This window comes from Medicago sativa, chromosome 8 (assembly GCF_051527215.1).
Source record: "Medicago sativa cultivar Bolivia chromosome 8, Bolivia_mono, whole genome shotgun sequence".
Classification (NCBI taxonomy): domain Eukaryota; kingdom Viridiplantae; phylum Streptophyta; class Magnoliopsida; order Fabales; family Fabaceae; genus Medicago; species Medicago sativa.
The window spans coordinates 31,258,344-31,278,525 of record NC_140756.1 but is presented as its reverse complement, the minus strand read 5'-3'; the positions used below and the strand labels follow the sequence as shown (position 1 = coordinate 31,278,525).

Here is a 20,182-nt window from a genome sequence, read left to right as displayed (position 1 = left end):
TGGGAGGGGGGTCTCTCATATCTAGGACTAGTGGGAGTCATAGGTAGAAATTGCACGGGTAGTGATTAAGTGAGAATCTAGTAGACCAAGGGTTTTTATGTATGCTTTGAATTGATACTATTATAGTGAATTTCCTTCCTGGCTTGGTAGCCCCTAAACGTAGGTGAAGTTGCACTGAACTGGGTTGACAAAGACCTTGTGTTTTTTACTTCTTGTACATCTTTTATTTTTTGTTGACATAGTTATTATGAAGTCCTGACATCGTTCTTGACATCTGTCGGGACATCATACATAACATCTTGTATGAGTGCTGGAATTTAAGTAACCAAGGGATTCAAATTATTACTTCTCACATCTTTAGGGAAGGTAACTGTTGTGGTGATTTTCTTGCTTATACGGGACACTCGATACAGGGCACGGTTTGGTACTCGGTGTTTCCTCAGACTCTTCAGATTGACTTCTTCTTGGACCGGAGTGGGATACCTCGCTCTAGGTTCCCGTAGACAGTTTTTTTCTTTTTATCTATTTACTGTTTTTCTGTTTGTTCTTTGTTTTTTTAGGGTTTTGGCCTAGTCCCCCCTCTTGTACTCTTTTTGCCCTTTTTTTAATAAAAATTTCCTCTAAGATTGGCGACATAGGATGGGGGTTCTGCGGGGTGCTATCCTAGTTGGGATGTCGTTGCTTCCCCTTGATGCATGTCCAATCTTCTGACTTAGCAAAAAAAAAAATATAAAAAATCAGGATCTATTTTGCGTTTGTTTATTGTGGTAAAAATCATTTTATTTAAAAAAAATAAAAAAATTTGTTTATTTGGATACAATTATAAAAAATTAATTTTTTTTTACAAAACTAGTTCAATCTTTTGACATTTATTTGCTATCTCCTTTAAAAAAAATCTATGTTTTAAGAAGATACTATTAACAGCTTCTCATTTGCAGCTGTTTTTAGATTCTAATTTTTTAACAAAATCGCAAGAAATGCATAGAATACTTTTAAAAGTGGATATTTAAAAAAAAAAAAAATCTTAAAAGGGTATAACAAATGGGCTCTAAAACTAACAATTAGTAAAAGGAGAAAAAACTAACAATTATAAAATGATGTTCTGTAATTTCTTTTATTTGATCTATGACTATGATAGTTGATTTTAAATAAATTGATTTATAATTAATTGATTGTTACTACAAGTAAATTGAACATAAAATAATTTATGTTTGGATATAATTAAATATATGTGAGGTGGGTGATGAAGCTAAGCGGTTTAATAAGGAAATGTTGTTATTGAAAGTTGATTTTGAGAAAGCATATGACTCGGTGGATTTAAAATAACTTGAGTCGGTGATGTTTAACATGAACTAGTATAGTGACCCGTGCCAAGCACGGGGAAATAAAAAACTTTTTTGATCAAATGTATAGATTTTATATTATGTTATCTTAAAGTTATAAGTGTGGTTATAATTTAAATTTGATATGGAAAAAAATATCATCTTAATTTTGTTAATTTTGTATATATTTTGAAATATCTAAACATTGCACATAACGATTAAAGTATTTGGATTTATACTTATACTAATTATTTGTAGTATAAGATGTACTCATTGTTAAACTTAGCATATGTAATATTTTTGCAAAAATACACCGACGCACTGTATATTATTATTTGTTGACATAATGTATTTTATTAATCATAAAAACTAAGAAATTTGTATTTTTTTAAGGGTTAATAGGCTTTTACCCCTGCCATTTAGGCGACTTTTGGTTTAGCCCCCCCCCCCCCCCCCCCCCCCAAAGCCAACAGTCAGCATCTGACTGTATAAAAATGGCGACATGGCGTGCTGACTAGGTATTTTTTTTATTTTTTATTTTTTTTATTTTCCACCTAGATTAAACTAATTAAATTTAAATAAAAAAGAAAGTGTATAACATCTCTTCCTTTGATCCTTATCCACCGTATCATCTCCATCTTCTTCCTTCCCCCATCGAAATTTCTGGCTTCTTCTCCATCTCTTGTTCCTTTCTTCATTCCTCCATCGTTACCTTTGTTCCGTATCCAACGTTGCCTCATTATCCATCTCTTCTATCCTAATTAATTGAAGAAATTAGAAATTAGGGTTTATCATGGGTGGAAGCAGAACTTCATCAAATAGTAACAATGGTGGAAACAGAAACCAATCTGCGGTTGTGAGAAGGTTATGAAGCTGTTGATTTCAAACACAGATGAAAATCCCAAGAGAAAGTTTTGGAGATGCCGATTTTCGGGTGTAAGTGATTTTTTTTAGTTTTCTGGAGATGTCAATTTTGTGCATGTTTCAAATTTTGCTTACATCTGCAATTTTGTAATAGTTGCTAAACCTATAACCTGAAACTTATTGCAGGCTGAGTATAGTTGTGAGTTGTTCATTTGGGATGATGAACTTGATGAATTTCTACAAAAATTTGGAAAGTACTACGAACCAGGTTGTTTGAAGTCTGAATCTGGTTGCAACAACTATGTAATGACAATGGAGTTTTTGAGAGAATTTGGCAAAGACTTTGGGAAAGAGTTTGTGAAAGAAAATGGAAAAGAACCTGGAAAAGAAATAAGTGCAAAGAAGCATGAGAAACTGAAAATGAAGTTTGAAGCTGAGAAGAAGAAAAATGTAGGCCTCATTGTTGCGCTAGCTGTGTCTTGGATTGTGTTCTCAGTTGTTTTCAAGTTAATGTAATTGTTTAAGTCATTGTAATGTTATGATTATGTAGTAAGAATTATGTCAGCATTTATGCTTTTGTTTATCTCAGCAACTAATATAACTCCTTTAGTAATCTATGAAAAATGTTTGAAGTAATCTTTGCATAATCCTAAACAGGCCATAACATAAGCAATAATGAAAAGCACTTAAAGTGCATATGTCATTACATTAATCAAAAGCACTTATAGTGCATATGTTTGTAACTTCAACAAAAGCACTTATAGTGCATAAGTATTAAACTAAACTTAGACAAACATAAGCAATAATTAAAAGCACTTAAAGTGCATATGTCATTACATTAATCAAAAGCACTTATAGTGCATATGTCTGTAACTTCAACAAAAGCACTTATAGTGCATAAGTCTTAAACTAAACTTAGACAAACATAAGCATACATCCAAAAGCATTTATAGTGCATAAGTCTTAAATTAAACTTAGACAAACATAAGCATACAATCAAAAGTACTTATAGTGCATAAGTCTTAAACTGAACTTAGACAAAGAAAAGCATAAAACCACAAGCACTTGTTCGAAAGCACTTATAGTGCATAAGTCTTAAACTAAACTTAGACAAACATAAGCAATAATTAAAAGCACTTAAAGTGCATATGTCATTACATTAATCAAAAGCACTTATAGTGCATATGTCTGTAACTTCAACAAAAAGCACTTATAGTGCATAAGTCTTAAACTAAACTTAGACAAACATAAGCATACATCCAAAAGCACTTATAGTGCATACGTCTTAAATTAAACTTAGACAAACATAAGCATACAACCAAAAGCACTTATAGTGCATAAGTCTTAAACTGAACTTAGACAAACAAAAGCATAAAACCAAAAGCACTTGTTCAATTAGGCTTGGAGCCTCTCATAACCAGTTTTGGTAAGCCTCTTAACACATTCATACATGTCCCACTTTTTATCACACCATCATTCTCCTAAGTCAAGGTGCCCTCTTCAGACTCTTCAATGACCATAGGTTGATCAAGACTGGAACCAGCACCTTTGATTGCTTGGGTCTTCAATTTCATCAGCGTAGAACTCTTCCTACAACTTTTAGGTTTTACAGATTTCTTCAACCCCAAGGTCTTCACTTTCTGTTGCTTCAAATTCTTCACACCATTCACAGTCTTGAATTTGTTTTCTGCTGCCTCAAACATTTGATCAGTGATGGCTGCTAACACATGGTTATCCAGATCATCAAACACATCTGGCCCAAGGCCACTATCAATCTGTGATGCAGGAGGGGCATCATAAAAGTCAGTAACAATTGTTTTTGGTACAGTATTAGTAGCATTAGAACTTGCCACTTTTTGTATCTTGAATGGACGTTCAGGGTGACTGTTGTGATACACAACTTTTGCAATGTGCCTTGATGGTCCTTGAACAGGTTCAGTGTTCATTGGTGGTTGAGAAGCAGATACATGAGGCATTGTTGGTTGAGAAGTAGATACATGAGGCCCTGTTGGTTGAGAAGCAGACCCCTGCATAACAATTGATGGTTCTTGCACAGGTGCACCTTCTTGCACAGTTGCTTTTGAAGTGGCTTTCCTTCTTGGTGTTTTCCTCTCCAACATAAACATGCATAAAAAGTCATAAGTTAGGATTTTGTACATAATCAGTAAGTATAATTATTCAATATTGAGATGTATTAATGTACCTTCCTTTTTGCAGCCTCTGGATTCTGAACAGCACTCTTGCATCTCCTCTGATTGTGTTCAAATTTATCACATTTTGTGCACCTATATGCCACACCTTGCCTTCTCATCCTAGCTCCATTTTCATCAAACTCTCTGATCCTAAGCTTTCTAGGCCTTCCTGGTCCATTCTTATAGTTTGGAAGCAGAAGTTCAGGAGCTTCTATCTCAGGCCACATATCCATACCATTAATAGGACTAATTGCAAAACTATAACACATGGCATACTTACTCCTAGAGTAGTAATCATCAACATACAGTTCATGCCTTTACCTCCTATAACCAAGTGCAGCAACAACATGTCTGCATGGTATTCCCACTAACTCCCAAAAGTTACAGCTGCAACTCCTTTTTGCAATGTCAGCAATAAATTGTTGATGGTTATATGAATGTATAACCTGAAATTGTTCACCTATTCCAGACCAAGTTGGTGTCCAATGAGCAACTAAGGTTATCTCTTTATCTAATATCTTTCTAGGCATAGGCATCACATTATGTTGCCACTTTTGAAGTTTTGTAGCAGATGATGCCATCCTTCTCATTAGATACTGTCTAATCCATTCAGCCAATAGGTTGATCTCTAGCAGATAATATTGTGGCATTAAATGATTCAGATATGTTGTTCATCAGTACATCACACTTAGAGTAAAAGGTAAAAGCATGCTTACACCATTTTTTTGGTTCTACAGCCATTAACCATTCCCAAGCTCCCATATCTATCTTCTTCATTTCATTCATCTTTTCCAACCATCCTTGATATTAAGTGGCCTTTGCAGCTCCCATCATCAAATCTCTTATTTGACTGCCTCCTCCAAACTTCTTCTTGAAATTTGCATATAAATGTCTAAGGCACAATCTATGGTCAATGTTGTCAAACATCTCATCAAAAACTGACACCAACCTCTGCATAACAGTAAATATATACATAGGTCACAATAAAATATAGATTTGAATAGATCTGAAACAATAAATAGATATAGATCTCAATAGATCTGAAACAATGAATACATATATAGATGAATCATGAATAGATCTAAACATACCTTTTGTTGATCTGATATGAACACATATCTCTTATCTTGACCTATATCTTCCATCAGCAACTGCATGAACCATTTCCAACTTTCCTTGCACTCAGTTTCAACTACCCCAAAAGCTATGGGAAAGTACTGGCCATTTGGATCTCTTCCTACAACAATCAACAGTTGGCCCCCATATCTTGTTTTGAAGTGGCAACCATTAATTCCAACAAAGGGTCTGCAAGCAGATGTGAACCCTTTCTTACACCCATCAAAACAGAAATAAAAAGACCCAAACCTTGGTTGAATAGTTGCAGATGGACCATCAACATTTATCTTGACATTATTATCCCTACACACTCTCTTCAACTCAGCTGCATACCTCCATATCATTGCATACTACTTATATGCATCACCCTCAATTATTTTCTTTGCAATCTTCCTTGCTCTCCATGCTCTGTCCATGGTAATACCCACACAAAAATTAACAGGCATTTCATTAAAGACCTCTTTTACAGTCATCTTTTTGGTAAATTGCATTTTTGGAACAACTTTCTTAGCAACCCATCTTGAGTTGGCACTCTTATTTTCCAACACCTTAACACATGTGTGGGGCCCATGAAATGTCTTTATCTGAAAAGTCCTCCTGCCACCCACTTTTGAACATTATACCCTATAGCCACATTGGTCCCTAAACATCAACCTTACCGTGTAACTTTCATTTTTTGGCATTTTAATTTGGTAACCATTCAATACGTTCCACTCAATAATTGCTTCTTTAAACTCCACCAGAGAATTAAATTCCATACCTATCTTGAACTTAAAATCCTTATTTAATTGTTCCTTCCTAAACTGCTCATATTTAATTGTCTCATCATCTGAGTCATCAGGGTCTGAGCTACCTAACTCCTCACTAAGGTAATCTCCATCTATTTCTTCATCTACTTCTTCATGTACAACATTATTTCCTTTCCCATTCTTCAAAAGAGACACTGGTGCAACCACATTGATCCTACCACTATTATTCTTCTTAGGTGATTTTTTCTTAGGTGTTTTGGAACCACACTTCTTGATCCTTACTATTTTGTTGTTAACTGTGACTCTGTTGGTACCATTAGCAGGTGCTTCAACTTCAACCTCTTCCAACCCATCTTCAAGTGCAGTGGTTCTTTCATCCTCACTATCATTAAACCTATCTGGTTTAACACTATCATCATCACTACTAAACATTTCTACTTCCTCATCATACCCTGCATCCAAATCTAAAAAACTAGGTACATCTGCCTTCATAGTTATTTCCAACACATTGTGCTCAACATAAATATGTCCATCTACTTTGTTACCAATTGAATACCCAGAAATTTCATCAGCAATTTGGTCCTCATTAATTTGAACAAACTCTTCAGAAACCTATTCAATTTGACCCCAAACCCTAAAAGTATTCTTCTCATATCCCCAGCTAGCCATAGTATTCTGAATATCACACACACCCCAGTTATTACCTTCAATTCCAGACACAATATTTTGTACACCACCTCTATAAAACATATGTTTATCCCTTACAAACTCCCCACCATGATGGAACACAACATCAAACAAACCATTATCTGTGGTAAACAAAATTAATTTTTTAATCAAAATTAGCTTGACATGTGTCAGCAACCCATTGGTTTAAACCAGGTTGATAGAAACATGGAAAAGTACAGAAATGGAATCTAACATCACACTTTTAGGACCACAACATACATTTCTTCCTTTCTTTATCATCTATTTCTTCCTTTCTTTATCATCTACAAATAGTAACAACAACAAGACACGCATGCATAAAGAGAAAGAGAGAATCAGTAAACTTACCACAAGCTTCATCTTCAACCTTCTTCGTTCAGTTCGCTTTCTCTTTCTTCGTTCGTTTCCAGATTCGCATAAACCCTAAATCGAGATCAAAACCCTCTTTCCTCATTCGCAGCTTCCCAGAAATCGTAGAAATCTTGCTTCGAATTCGCTAAAACCCACAGATATTGCTTCGATTCGCAGAAAGTTTGCTTCGATTGTAAACCCTAGATCTAGTTCGAAAAGCACTTCATCATCGTTTTCCCTTTGTTCTTCGTAAGTTAGGTTTTAAGTTTTGGGGGAAATGAGAGGGGGGGTATGCCAATAAACAACATTTTTGAAGTTTTGGTGTTTAATAAGCTAGGTGGAAAATAAAAAAAATAAAAATAATACCTAGTCAGCACGCCACGTCACCGTTTTTATCCAGTCAGATACTGGCTGTTGGCTTTGGGGGGGGGGGGGGGGGGGTAAACCAAGGAATTTTTAAATTACAAGTGGGAATCTACAAGTTTTTTTTACGGGGGGTAAACCAAAAGTCGCCCAAATGGTAGGGGGTAAAAGCCTATTAACCCTTTTTTTATATAATAGTCAGTGGCAGATGTATACACCTAGTCTGTGAATGCAAACGTTAAAATTTTTACGGGTGTGTATAAATATAGTTTGGGCTACAGAAACGCCGATTGTTATTTGTTTTTATTTTTTTACAAAACAGATGAACTAATGTAAATATTGTATTTTAGGATAACAACGATGTAAAATAAAAGTTTCGCGTATTGTTATAACTGAAAAGTGCATCAATTAAAAGTCAATGGCAGGAGGATCTGCTTATATAGAAATTGCATGTCCTGTAATGACCAGTACTCCTTACAAAGAAATTAAAAAGAAAAAAACGACTTCCAAACAATACACAACTTCAGTTTTCTAAATTATAGCAACAACAATTCTAAAACATAACCAATGATCATACTTTTTGAAAACTTCGCGATACACAACATTTGTGGTCTCCCTGCAAACATTATTATCTTCATCCAAGATGAGCAGCTTCAAACCTTTTCTAGAAGTAACTCGAGAGACAGCGACATAGAGTTGTCCATGCGTGAACACGGGCTTAGGAAGATAAACTCCCACTCGAGATAAAGATTGACCCTGAATTTGAAGGGTAGTCCTGGATCACTCGGAATAAGATTCATCCTGGGAATGAATACCCTAGTATCTGCCCTTTTTCCTGTAATTACGGTAGCAGCTATCATGCTCTTCCCTAGATGTGTAACTGTCAGCCTCGTACCATTATACAGTCCATTGGCCTCATCGATGTTTCTCATCAGCATAACTGGACATCCCACCCTTAGTTTCAACCGGTTATTTGGAATTCCAGAGCTCTTAATACCATTAAGAAATTCCGTTGTGAACCACTCGCTTTGGACATCAGAATTTTCACCCGATCGACAAACACAATCAGAGCTTAAATACTCTTTCTCTTCACCTGGAATCAGTGACATCATATATTCGTTAACATGCTCAACTGAATCAAGCGTTGGTGCGAGTATTCCCCTTTCTTGAAAAAATAGCTGATCACCAAGGTTATCATTCAAATCAGATACACAAAGTCTATAAGTGACATCAACAGATTTGTTGTGTCCGATATGAGCAAATCTTCAGGAATTTTTACCTTCATTTCACCATTCTCATTCGAAGCGTCGATGTCGTCTCCAATTGAGAGTATCCACTTGCCAAAATTAGCAATATCTTCCTACTATGCAGGTACCGAAGATGCACCCAATCTCGTATTAACAGTAAGCCTCAACACATTACATTAAGCCCATATCTTTGATGAATTGATTTAGGCATCAAAAATATCATGCTTCGTTCCTTTTTGGACAACAGGCAATATCTTCCTGAAATCACCACCTAAAACTTTGTCATTCCACCAAAAGGTCTAAACTTGTTTCAGGGATCATTCTTAGACATGATATCAAGCATTGATCGGTCAATGATGACGGTGCATCAACATTAGTTTTTAGTCGCATTTATGCCTTTATTATAGCATTTAGAGAGTCAACTGCAATGAATTCATGGTGAAATCAAACCAAAACAGGAACAAGAGCTCAAAAGAAGAAATATGGAGAAAACAAGGAAAATTTGCCTAAGTACAAAGCATTGTGCCACGTTTATCACTTTCGTGGCACGTTTGATGAAGCGTGGGACAAAGATTCATCTCTGGAACGTGCCACGATGGTAAGTTTTGTCTGCTGCCACGTAGGATTGATGAGCCATCGTGCCACGACCAATTCGTAACGTGGCACGATGATGGGCTTTTTTCTGAAACCCTAATTTCTTTCTATAAATAGCAATCTGCTAGCAAAGGTTAGGGCACCGATTATTATTGCAATTTTAACCACAGAGGACGACAGGAGACCAAGGAACAAGCCCTGAATCTCATACCAACTCTCTGTTGGTTAGATTTATGTATGTTTTCTCTTGTTTATGCTTATGATTGTTTAGTTATGAGTAGCTAAACTTTTAGTTTGATTAAGCCATGATGAAACTATTGTACTATATGATTTTGTAGTTGAACTCTCTATAATCAATGTTATTCAGTTTTTATTCAGAATTACTTGTGTTTATTGCCTTTCATGTTATTGTTTTGTATGACTACTAGCCCTAGCTTCTTGCAATCACATGAATTGATGCTAGGAATTGAATGACTACTAGCCCTAGCTTTTAATCCTGATATAATAATTCTGTTTAACTCAACACTAGGAACCTAGAGATAGGAAAGTGAGAGTTATGACATATAAATTAACGTTCCAACAATAGCTTCCGCAGTTATTCAATCTGGTTAAGAGATTAATAGGGTTATAACTTAGGAAAGGGTTTTGAGTCAAGAGATTGATCAAAACCACTTAGTTAATTTGTGGTAAAGAATGAATAGTAATTGAGAGTAAAGAGAGGTAAACTAGTCATATAAAGCAATAGTGGATTCACCGGCTTAATCATTTGTTTTCTATATAATTTCCATCCAGTTTTATTTACTTGCAATTTATTATTTTTAGCACTTAATCCAACTGCCTAGGGCAACCTATAAATTTAGTACATCCTTAATTTTAACGTCCTTGCCGAGTAGAAATTGAAACTGTCCCTGTGGATACGAACTTATAAATTTTATTACTTCGATATATTTTTAGTACACTTGCCAAATATCTATCAAGTTTTTGGCGCTGTTGCCGGGGACATTTGAATCATTTCAACTTGGTAATTTCGTTATTATTTAGGAATTCTGTCATTTATATTTTTTTTGTTTATATATATAAAAAAAAATTATTATTTATGCTCTTCACTTCTATTTTTATGTGCTTTGCTAATGAAGAGTTTATCCAAGTTTTGCAGCTATGATAGACAGGTTACTCCTCTATAACACAGAAGAGATTGCTAAGTTGCAGCATGAAAAATATATGTTATCTTTGAAGATCAAAATTTTGGACAACAAAATCTCGAGTTGTGGTCATTATGAGGCGAATCAACCAGGTAGTGATTGTGAAGGGAAGAAAGAGGTGATCAACATCGATTACAATACTCAACTGCAAAATATTTTAGATGATTTCTTGGTGTCAAGTCAAGTTTCATTTTAGAAGTTTGATGTTCAGTGTGGTGATCTTGTTGAGAAAGCACATGAGTCTCAAAGGAAGTTGGTTAAGATGGAGACTGAGTGTCACGAGGTTGTGTTGGAAGAAAATCCAAAAGTGAGGAGTGTAGATATTTCCTCAAAGTCTGAACCAACAGGGGTTAAGGAAATCACTCGTGTGCAAATGGATGCATGTCCTTCTCTAAGGCGGGAGAGCTTAAATTCAAAAGGTTTAACTGTGAGCGCATGGGAGCATCTACTTCTTTGTTACAAATTCATGGAATTCCTACCAAACAAGAGGAAGAAGAAGGATGATGTGTTCTTTCTGACATATTTGCCGCCCTAACAGTAGCTGAGGCGTCAAGCTTAGTGACGTAAAAGAAAGCGCTTGGTGGGAGGCAACCCATCCTTTTTATTATGTCTTTATTTTCAGTATTTTATTTCTATTGTTGAGTCAAACAATTTTTCTTTAATTTTCATTTTGGTTTAACTCGGTTATACCCCCCGTTGATGTAATTGTTCTTGAACTTGTTTATTATTGATGAATTTGCTTGTTTGTTGATTTTTTACAGTTTAGTAACAAATATTTGTTCAAGTGGTATTCCAAGAGTTCAAAAGGAGGAGTGACTTGTGATTTCAAAGGCGAAGTGTATGGCAGTTAAAGATAGGTAGTCACAACTCCCAGATATCATAACTGTAAGGTTCATGGCCAAATTTTCTTTTTCGATTTACTTATATAAAGTGTTCCATGCTTTTACATTTCTAGAACTTGCATTGTTTCTCTACTGTCGATTGATCTTTGTCATTAGCACACTGAGGCAAAAGTGCTTGGTCCTGTGAGCCTTTTTGAAGTCTACCCTATTTATATTTGAATAATTATCCTTTCTTTAGCCAAATTGAGCCGGTAGGTTTAGATCTTTTTGTTCGGTGACAAACTGCATTACAAGCTTAGAGACTTTTAGGACTTGTCCCATATTGTTTTTCTGAGTTAGGCATTGTAGAATGTTGCTAAATATTAAGTTTGGGGTTGCTATTGGAATTTCCAACCAACTAAGTTGGGGGTGGGGGTACTAGAGAACAAAGAAAGAAACATTATCATGAAAAATACACTCAAAAATGGTGTATATACACTCAAAAATGGTGTATAAAAAAAAAGAGATTGAAAAAGGGACAAAACATTGAAAATCTGAGTAACTTTAAACTCAATTGTCCCAACAAGTTACAAATGTTCTCTAGTACCTTTACAAATTGTTGTTTCAAAGGGTGAATGAGGGATTGAATCCATGCTTTAATATTCGTAGGAATGCCTAACTCAAATTTTGTGTAGCCTACTTATCCAAATATTATCCCACCTTCGCCTAAGCCCCGTTATAACCCTGAAAGACCTCTAAGTGTGCATTGACATTGATTTTGATTGACGTTTAGAAATTTTTCAAGTGTATGGTAATATGTAGATTGCATGTCGACTGTGTGTGAACCCTTTCATATTGTTGCGTGGAGTTGTGAATTGGTGGTTGCTAACAAGTCAAACTAGCTCATCTTTAGCTAGTAAGGTGTTGAACTTTTGGGTACTATTGCTTGATCAGGTAATTGTTATTTTACTGTCGATTGTCAATATTGCAAGTAGATTCCTTGAGGACAAGGAATGGTTTATGTTTGGGGTTGTGATGACGGTGCATCAACATTAGTTTTTAGTCGCATTTATGCCTTTATTATAGCATTTAGAGAGTCAACTGCAATGAATTCATGGTGAAATCAAACCAAAAAAGGAACAAGAGCTCAAAAGAAGAAATATGGAGAAAACAAGGAAAATTTGCCTAAGTACAAAGCATCGTGCCACGTTTATCACTTTCATGGCACGTTTGATGAAGCGTGGGACAAAGATTCATCTCTGGAAATTTCGTGGCACGAAGCAATATGCAACGTGCCACGATGGTAAGTTTTGTCTGTTGCCATGTAGGATTAATGAGCCATCGTGCCACGACCAATCCGTAACGTGGCACGATGATGGGCTTTTTCTGAAACCCTAATTTCTTTCTATAAATAGCCAGCTGCTAGCAAAGGTTAGGGCACCGATTATTATTGCGATTTTGACCATATAGGACGACAGGAGACCAAGGAACAAGTGTAACACCCCGTTTTCCCAACGTAAAATTTTCATAAATAAAATCAGAGTCTAACAACTTTAAATGGAATGCTACACTTCTTAAAAATTCATAAACTGAATAAATAACAATTTATTTTTAAAAAATTAATTATCATAAGTAATTCAAAACTTCGCAGCGGAAATTAGTTCAACATAATAAAGGTTTTTGGCACGCAGGCCTCATCATAAAAATCACAAAAGTCTTGTTCAACATTTATTCATAAAAAATCCATAAGTAATACGTAAGGAATAGAAATAGAAGACATAATCCCATCCTGTTACGTATCAGAGCACCTAAGACACACTTGTGAGGAGTCCACTCACGACCGCAACTAATCCTGATTACCTGCAAGTTACCCATACGAAGAGCAACATTTCCAAGCAGAGGGGTGATATTTCTCAAACAAAAATATTAAGCATATAAATCATATAAAGTACATTCAACAACTTAAACATCTTATAACTCATTAATCATATCTAACAACCTAAACTTCCTACATTAGTCATAAACTATCATAACACTAATCATAAACATCTTCATATATCATCAATTACTAATCTTAAACATCATTATATAACATCAAATAATAGTCACCAACAATCATCACATAGCATCAATATTAATCATAAGCATCAACATGTAATTCACATAAGTATCATTATCAAAACATAGCATTACCGAAAACAACTTCATAATCAAATTCGTAATCAACTCCATATATCCACATAATTATAAACATCGACTTATAGCATCCTAAGTACAAACACAACGTTATCATGTATCGTCATAAATATATTCATAAAACATCACATATCATCATATCATAATTCACGTAACATCTTATCATAAATCATATAACATCATAATCAATCATCAACATAAATGTCATAGAAACAAAAAAATTGAACTCTGAGGGGCTGTCAGGCTAGCACGACCATGCCAACCTTAGCACGGGCCGTGCCATCTTTCTGCCATTTTGGTGGAATTTTGAGTTTTCATGCTGGCACGGCCGTGCCAGACTTAGCACGGGCTGTGCCACCTTTTTGGTTGTCAATCTTCAATTCTGCTTGCTTTTTACCGAATCATAGTCGGACAATTACCTATAAAACAAATTAAAATAACAAGAAAAAAAAAATTAAATTCGTGGGTTGCCTCCCACGAAGCACTCTTTTATCGTCACTAGCTTGACAAAAGTGAAAGTACAATTCCTCAAGGAGGATCTGTGAGAGCCAAGATGGTCTCTTCATCAACAGCTTCACCTGCATTGTAAATTTTTAGTCTTTGGCCATTAACTTTGAATGGTCCAGTCTTTTCAGAAGAAATTTCAACCGTCCCATAAGGGTAGACATTGCAAACTTTGAACAGACCAGACCACCTTGATCTTAACTTACCTGGGAAAAGCTTTAGTCTAGAGTTAAAGAGCAGCACAAGATCACCGCTCTTGAAATCCCTTTTGAGGATATGCTTGTCATGCCAATTTTTAGTTCTTTCTTTGTAAATACGGCCATTCTCATAGGCATTTTTCCTAAGTTCTTCTAACTCACTTAATTGAAGTTTTCTTTTTTGTCCAGCTAAGTGTGGGTCTAAGTTGAGATTCCTTATTGCCCAATAAGCCTTGTGCTCAAGTTCAACCGGAAGGTGACAAGATTTCCCATAAATTAATTTAAAAGAGGTCATACCAATAGGAGTTTTGTAGGCCTTCCGATATGCCCAAAGAGCATCATCAAGCTTACTTGACCAATCCTTCCTAGAGTTAGAAACTGTTTTTTCAAGAATGGTTTTTATTTGTCTATTTGAGACCTCAACTTGTCCACTAGTTTGTGGGCGATAGGGTGTAGCAATTTTGTGTCTCACCTCATATTTTTGTAAAAGTTTTTCAAAATGTTTAGATATGAAGTGAGACCCTCCATCGCTTATTACAACCCTTAGCACCCCAAACCTTGGAAAGATAATTTTTTTGAAAAATTTCATGAATACATGAGCATCATTAGTGGGGGGCAATGGCCTCAACCTATTTGGACACATAGTCAACTGCCACCAATATGTATTGATTTCTAAAAGAAGATGGGAAAGGTCCCATGAAGTCAACACCCCATACATCGAAAATTTCAACTTCAAGGATGTTGTTCAAAGGCATTTCATTTCTTTTAGTGATGTTACCGGTGCGTTGACATTTGTCACATTTAGAAACGAAGTGATGCACAACTTTGAAAAGTGATGGCCACCAGAAACCAGATTGAAGAATTTTGAAAGAAGTCTTTTGAGTACTGGCGTGGCCACCATAAGAAGAGGAGTGGCAATGGTCTAGAATACTACTTACCTCATTTTCAGGAATGCATCTTCTGAATATTCCATCCGAGCCTCTCTTGAAGAGGTAAGGTTCATCCCAATAGTAGTGTTTGAGATCATGGAAGAACTTCTTCTTTTGTTGGTAGCTCAATCCAGGTGGTAGTACTCCTGCTGCAAGAAAATTAACAAAATCTGCATACCAAAGTCCGTTAGTTTGTGCCAATAAGAAGAGTTGGTCATCCGGGAAGGAATCATCCAAAGGTAACTCATCCTCATTGGTTTCCCTGAGGCGGGACAAGTGATCAGCTACAACATTTTCAGTGCCCTTTTTAGCTTTTATTTCAAGGTCAAATTCTTGGAGGAGCAAAATCCATCGGATCAACCTCGGCTTGGCATCTTTCTTGTTTAACAAATATTTTATTGCCGAGTGATCTGTGTAAATAATGATTTTTGATCCTACCAAGTATGGCCGAAATTTGTCAATGGCATAGACTACCGCTAACAGTTCTTTCTCTGTTGTAGCATAATTTACTTCTGCCCCATCAAGGGTCTTACTCTCATAGTATATAGCATGCATCTTCTTGTCCTTTCTTTGACCCAACACCGCCCCAACTGCATAGTCACTTGCATCACACATTATCTCAAAAGGTAAGTTCCAATCCGGTGGTTGTATGATTGGGGCAGTGACCAAAGCTTCTTTCAACCTGCAAAATGCTTTTAGACATGCATCATCAAACACAAAATCTGCATCCTTAAGGAGCAAGTTTGTTAGTGGCTTAGTGATTGAAGAAAAATCCTTAATGAAACGGCGGTAGAACCCCGCATGTCCTAGGAAACTTCTTACTTCCTTGACCGAGGTAGGAGGCGACATTCTTTCAATAATTTCAATTTTTGTTTTTATCTACCTCTATACCTCGTTCAAAGACTAAGTGTCCTAGGACAATTCCTTCTCTTACCATGAAGTGACACTTTTCCCAATTCAACACTAAGTTCACCTTTTTACATCTTTCCAAAACTTTTTCTAGGTTAGTCAAGCAATTATCAAAACTAGATCCATGCACAGAAAAATCATCCATAAAAACTTCCATTATATTTTCAACAAAATCAGAAAAAATAGACATCATGCATCTTTGAAAAGTAGCAGGAGCATTGCAAAGACCAAAAGGCATTCTCCTATAGGCGAAAGTGCCAAAGGGGCATGTGAAAGTGGTTTTCTCTTGGTCATTAGGATGAATAGGTATTTGGAAGAATCTAGAATAACCATCTAAGTAACAAAAATGAGAATGCTTGGCTAACCTTTCTAACATTTGGTCTATAAAGGGGAGTGGAAAGTGATCCTTACGGGTTGCTTTGCTAAGCTTCCTATAGTCAATACACATCCTCTAACCGGTGACGGTTCTAGTTGCAATGGATTCATTTTTATCATTTTTAATAACTGTGAGACCACCCTTATTGGGCACTACTTGAACGGAGCTAACCCATTTAGAATCATAAATTGGATAAATAACACCTGCATCTAGGAGTTTTAAGACTTCTTTTTTCACAACTTCTTTCATGTTAGGATTTAACCTTCTTTGGTGTTCAACGGAGGGCTTATAGTCATCCTCAAGTAGTATCCTATGTGTACACAATGAGGGGTTTATTCCTTTAATGTCATCAATGGTATAACATATAGCCCTAGGGTATTTCTTAAGGACATAAAACAATTTTTCAGTTTCTACCTCATTTAAGCTTGCATTCACAATAACAGGGTAAGTTGAGTTAGGGCCCAAGAATTCATACCTCAAGTTCGGTGGAAGCAGTTTGAGCTCCACTTTTGGTGCCTCTTTTAGTAGAAGGGCTGGTTCTTCCTTCATTAGTTCTTCCACACCCAAGCCTCCCATGGGAGGATTTTCATTCAACAACTCCTCGTAAGCTTTGGCATCTCCTTCTAGCTTTGTACCTGCATCATTAACCAAGCATACCTCCAAACCATCATGTGTAGTTGATGCTAAGGAGCATTCTTTCACACAATGGTCGATTATGTCTAACATGCAACAAGAGTCCTTGATGGAAGGATTTTTCATTAGTTTAGCAAGTTCAAATTCAACAGTTTCCTTACCAACATTAAATGTCAACTTACCATGCTTAACATCAATTATGGCCTCTGCGGTAGCAAGGAAGGGTCTTCCCAAAAGAATTGGTACTTGGTTGTCTTCCTCTATCTCCATCACAACAAAATCGGTGGGGACATATATCTCTCCTACTTTGACCGGGACATCCTCTGTGATTCCAGCTGGTACTTAACAGAACGGTCTGCTGATTGTAGGGTCATCCTAGTTGACTTAAGTTCCCCTATTCCCAGCCTTTCATAAAGGGATAACGACATCAAACTGACACTAGCCCCTAAATCGCACATTGCCTTTTTCACTATTTCGGACCCTATTACACAAGGTATGGAAAAACTTCCTGGATCTTTAAGCTTAGGTGGAAATTTATTTTGGATGATGGCACTACACTCTTCAGTAAGGTTCACTGTCTCACACTCCTCAATTTTTCTTTTTTTAGCAAGAATTTCTTTTAAAAATTTGGCATAGGTAGGCATTTGTGTTAGAACCTCGGTGAAGGGCACATCAATGTAGATTTTGTTCATCATTTCGATAAACTTCTTAAATTGCTCATCTAGCTTAGACTTAGCAAACCTTTGCGGGAAAGGGATTTTTGGCTTAAAAGGGGGTGGTGTAATTTCCTCACCTTGTGGTCTCTCATTCTCTATCCTAGTTTCCTCTCCTTGTGGTTTGCTAATCTCTCTCTCAACCTCACTAGGCTTGGCCTTTCCTACGGGGTCCTCTAGTTGCCTACCACTTCTAAATGTAACAACATTCATTTTGCTAGTTTTAGGTTGGCTAACTTTTTGGATAACTTGGGAGAGTTGAGTTTCCAAGATTTTGTTGTGAGAGGAGATGGAATCTACTTTTTATGTGAGTGTAGCAATAGAGTCGTTCAAAAGTCTAGTTTGATCCTTAAGCTCCTTGAGCTGTTCGGATTGATTAAAAAGATAATTTTCCATTAAGAGTTCAAGATTAGACTTTTGAATGACTCTTTGAACATTTGCATAACTAGGTGGTGTTGTTTCTTGACCAAAGGAATTTTTATGAAGGCTTTGGTTAAAATTTACCCCTTGGTTGTTTTGAATAAAGTTTAATTGTTCAACACTACCTAGTTTGCATTCACCACATGTTTTACAATAAGGAGGTGTAGAAGTAGAAGTGATAGCACTAACATTCAGTTTTTCAAAGTTGTGGGCTAGTGCATCAATCTTAGCAGCAAGGTGATCATAGTTAGAGATTTCGTACATACCTGTCCTCCTTTTGGAGGGTGAAGACTTTGTAACAACTTCCTCCTCGGTCCATTGAAAGAGATTTAGAGCCATGTCTTCAATCAAGGAATAAGCTGTTTTGAAGTCCTTGTTCATTAGAGCACCACCTGCAGCTGCATCAACAGAGATTTTAGTCGCATATGACAAACCATTGTAACAAGTATGGATAATTAACCATTTTTCTAATCCATGGTGGGGACAAAGTCTAAGCATTTCCTTGATACGCTCCCATGAATCATAAAGAGATTCCCCTTCTTTTTGAGTAAATTGGTAAAGCTTTTCCCTTAGTCGAGTGATTTTAGATGGGGAAAAAACCGGGCGAGGAATTCTCGCCTCATTTGATCCCATGAGGTGATGGAACCAAATCTTAGGGAATGGAACCAAGTGAGAGCTCTATCCTTGAGAGAAAAAGGGAAAAGATGCAGTCTTATGGCTTCTTAGTTTGCCTTATATGTTATAGTGAGTCGGTAGAAAGTTGAGATATGAAGATTGGGATCCACGTCGAAAATAATTTTGATGCACCAACTTAAGTTGGGCAGGCTTGATTTCAAAGTTTTCACCCTCAACCGTTGGATACACAATAATAGCACACGGCTCTCCAGTTGAAGGAATCGCATACTCTTTAAGAGCACGTTCTTCAGCCATGTCGATATTATTTTTGTGCTTTCCAAGAAGTTAACGGTAAAGAAAGAAAAGAAGAAAAGAAAAAGAAAAGAAAAAGAAGAGAATTCTAATCACTAAGAAAAAGTTAATTAAATTAGTTAACTCCCCGGCAACTGCGCCAAAAACTTGATAGGCCAAACCGCAAGTGCACGGTATATCGAAGTAGTAGTAAAAGAGAGTATCGTTCCGCCAGGGAGTTGTTCAATTTAACTAACTTTAAAAGAATGATTAGAGGAGAAGAAAGTTTATAAAAGAGGAGGTTCAGTTGGTTGAAAGTAAATAACAATAATAAAAAGAAGCCTTAGGATCATTGGTTCATCGTAATGACGAATCCTTCACAAACAAGCCTTAAACTTATAATTCTACGTTAGTCCTAATTTCTAAAGGCAAGTTTCTCTTAAGCATATCAAAGCTTCTTTCGAAGTCAGTGAGTGTATTCCTCCAACAACCACACCTATTCTCATGGGTGATTGCCTTTGGAACCCTTGAAGATCGAAACTTTATATGTCTCAAGGTTTACTAGACTATTCTCATGTTTCGCAGTCCTTGTCTAAATTCACTTGTTCGAATATCAAAGCTTTGCGTTCGCTTTATGAATTGATATTTGAGATGATGAATTAACAATTATCAAATCCTCCGCGTTCGCTTCCATAGTTTGATAATGGTTAATTCATGTTAAAATGGTGAATTTAGATTAGAAATTAAGGTTACATATAATTAAGGTTTAAGGCTTGGTTTGATCCGGATTACGTCATTAGCTTATCCAACGATCCCAAGACAAAGAAGTCTACTCACTCATGTTCATCGTAGACATGGGGAAGAAGAGAG

At 36.2% G+C, this 20,182-nt stretch overlaps 2 protein-coding genes, 1 non-coding gene and 2 pseudogenes across 3 annotated transcripts; 1 reads left to right on the top strand and 4 right to left on the bottom strand.

Moving 5' to 3' along the window:
* Nucleotides 1-3,667: 3,667 nt before the first annotated feature.
* On the bottom strand, nucleotides 3,668-7,311 carry LOC146898392 (uncharacterized; annotated as a pseudogene).
* A 6,942-nt stretch (nucleotides 7,312-14,253) lies between these two features.
* On the bottom strand, nucleotides 14,254-15,015 carry LOC146898391 (uncharacterized). Its single transcript, XM_085736551.1, has one exon. The coding sequence runs from the start codon at nucleotides 15,013-15,015 to the stop codon at nucleotides 14,254-14,256; it is 762 nt and encodes a 253-aa protein (XP_085592677.1).
* Nucleotides 15,016-15,055: 40 nt separating this feature from the next.
* Nucleotides 15,056-17,917, bottom strand: LOC146898390 (uncharacterized; annotated as a pseudogene).
* A 372-nt stretch (nucleotides 17,918-18,289) lies between these two features.
* LOC146898388 (uncharacterized) lies at nucleotides 18,290-19,336 on the bottom strand. The gene is made up of 3 exons (XM_085736549.1): nucleotides 19,214-19,336; nucleotides 18,841-19,084; nucleotides 18,290-18,747 (listed from the first exon to the last, which is right to left on the bottom strand). The coding sequence occupies exons 1-3, from the start codon at nucleotides 19,334-19,336 to the stop codon at nucleotides 18,290-18,292; spliced, it is 825 nt and encodes a 274-aa protein (XP_085592675.1).
* On the top strand, nucleotides 18,876-18,982 carry LOC146898389 (small nucleolar RNA R71). Its single transcript, XR_015024368.1, has one exon. It is a non-coding gene; the product is annotated as a small nucleolar RNA R71 (small nucleolar RNA).
* Nucleotides 19,337-20,182: the final 846 nt, after the last annotated feature.

Excerpts from the sequence above, each read along its gene's own strand:
- LOC146898388 (XM_085736549.1), bottom strand. The coding sequence starts at position 19,336 with ATGGCTGAAGAACGTGCTCTTAAAGAGTATGCGATTCCTTCAACTGGA. Across the intron at positions 19,085-19,213 it reads AGCCTGCCCAACTTAAGTTG|AGCTCTCACTTGGTTCCATT; the intron begins GTGCATCAAAAT and ends TCTCAAGGATAG. Across the intron at positions 18,748-18,840 it reads TATCCATACTTGTTACAATG|ACATGGCTCTAAATCTCTTT; the intron begins GTTTGTCATATG and ends CCTTGATTGAAG.
- LOC146898391 (XM_085736551.1), bottom strand. The coding sequence starts at position 15,015 with ATGAAATTTTTCAAAAAAATTATCTTTCCAAGGTTTGGGGTGCTAAGG.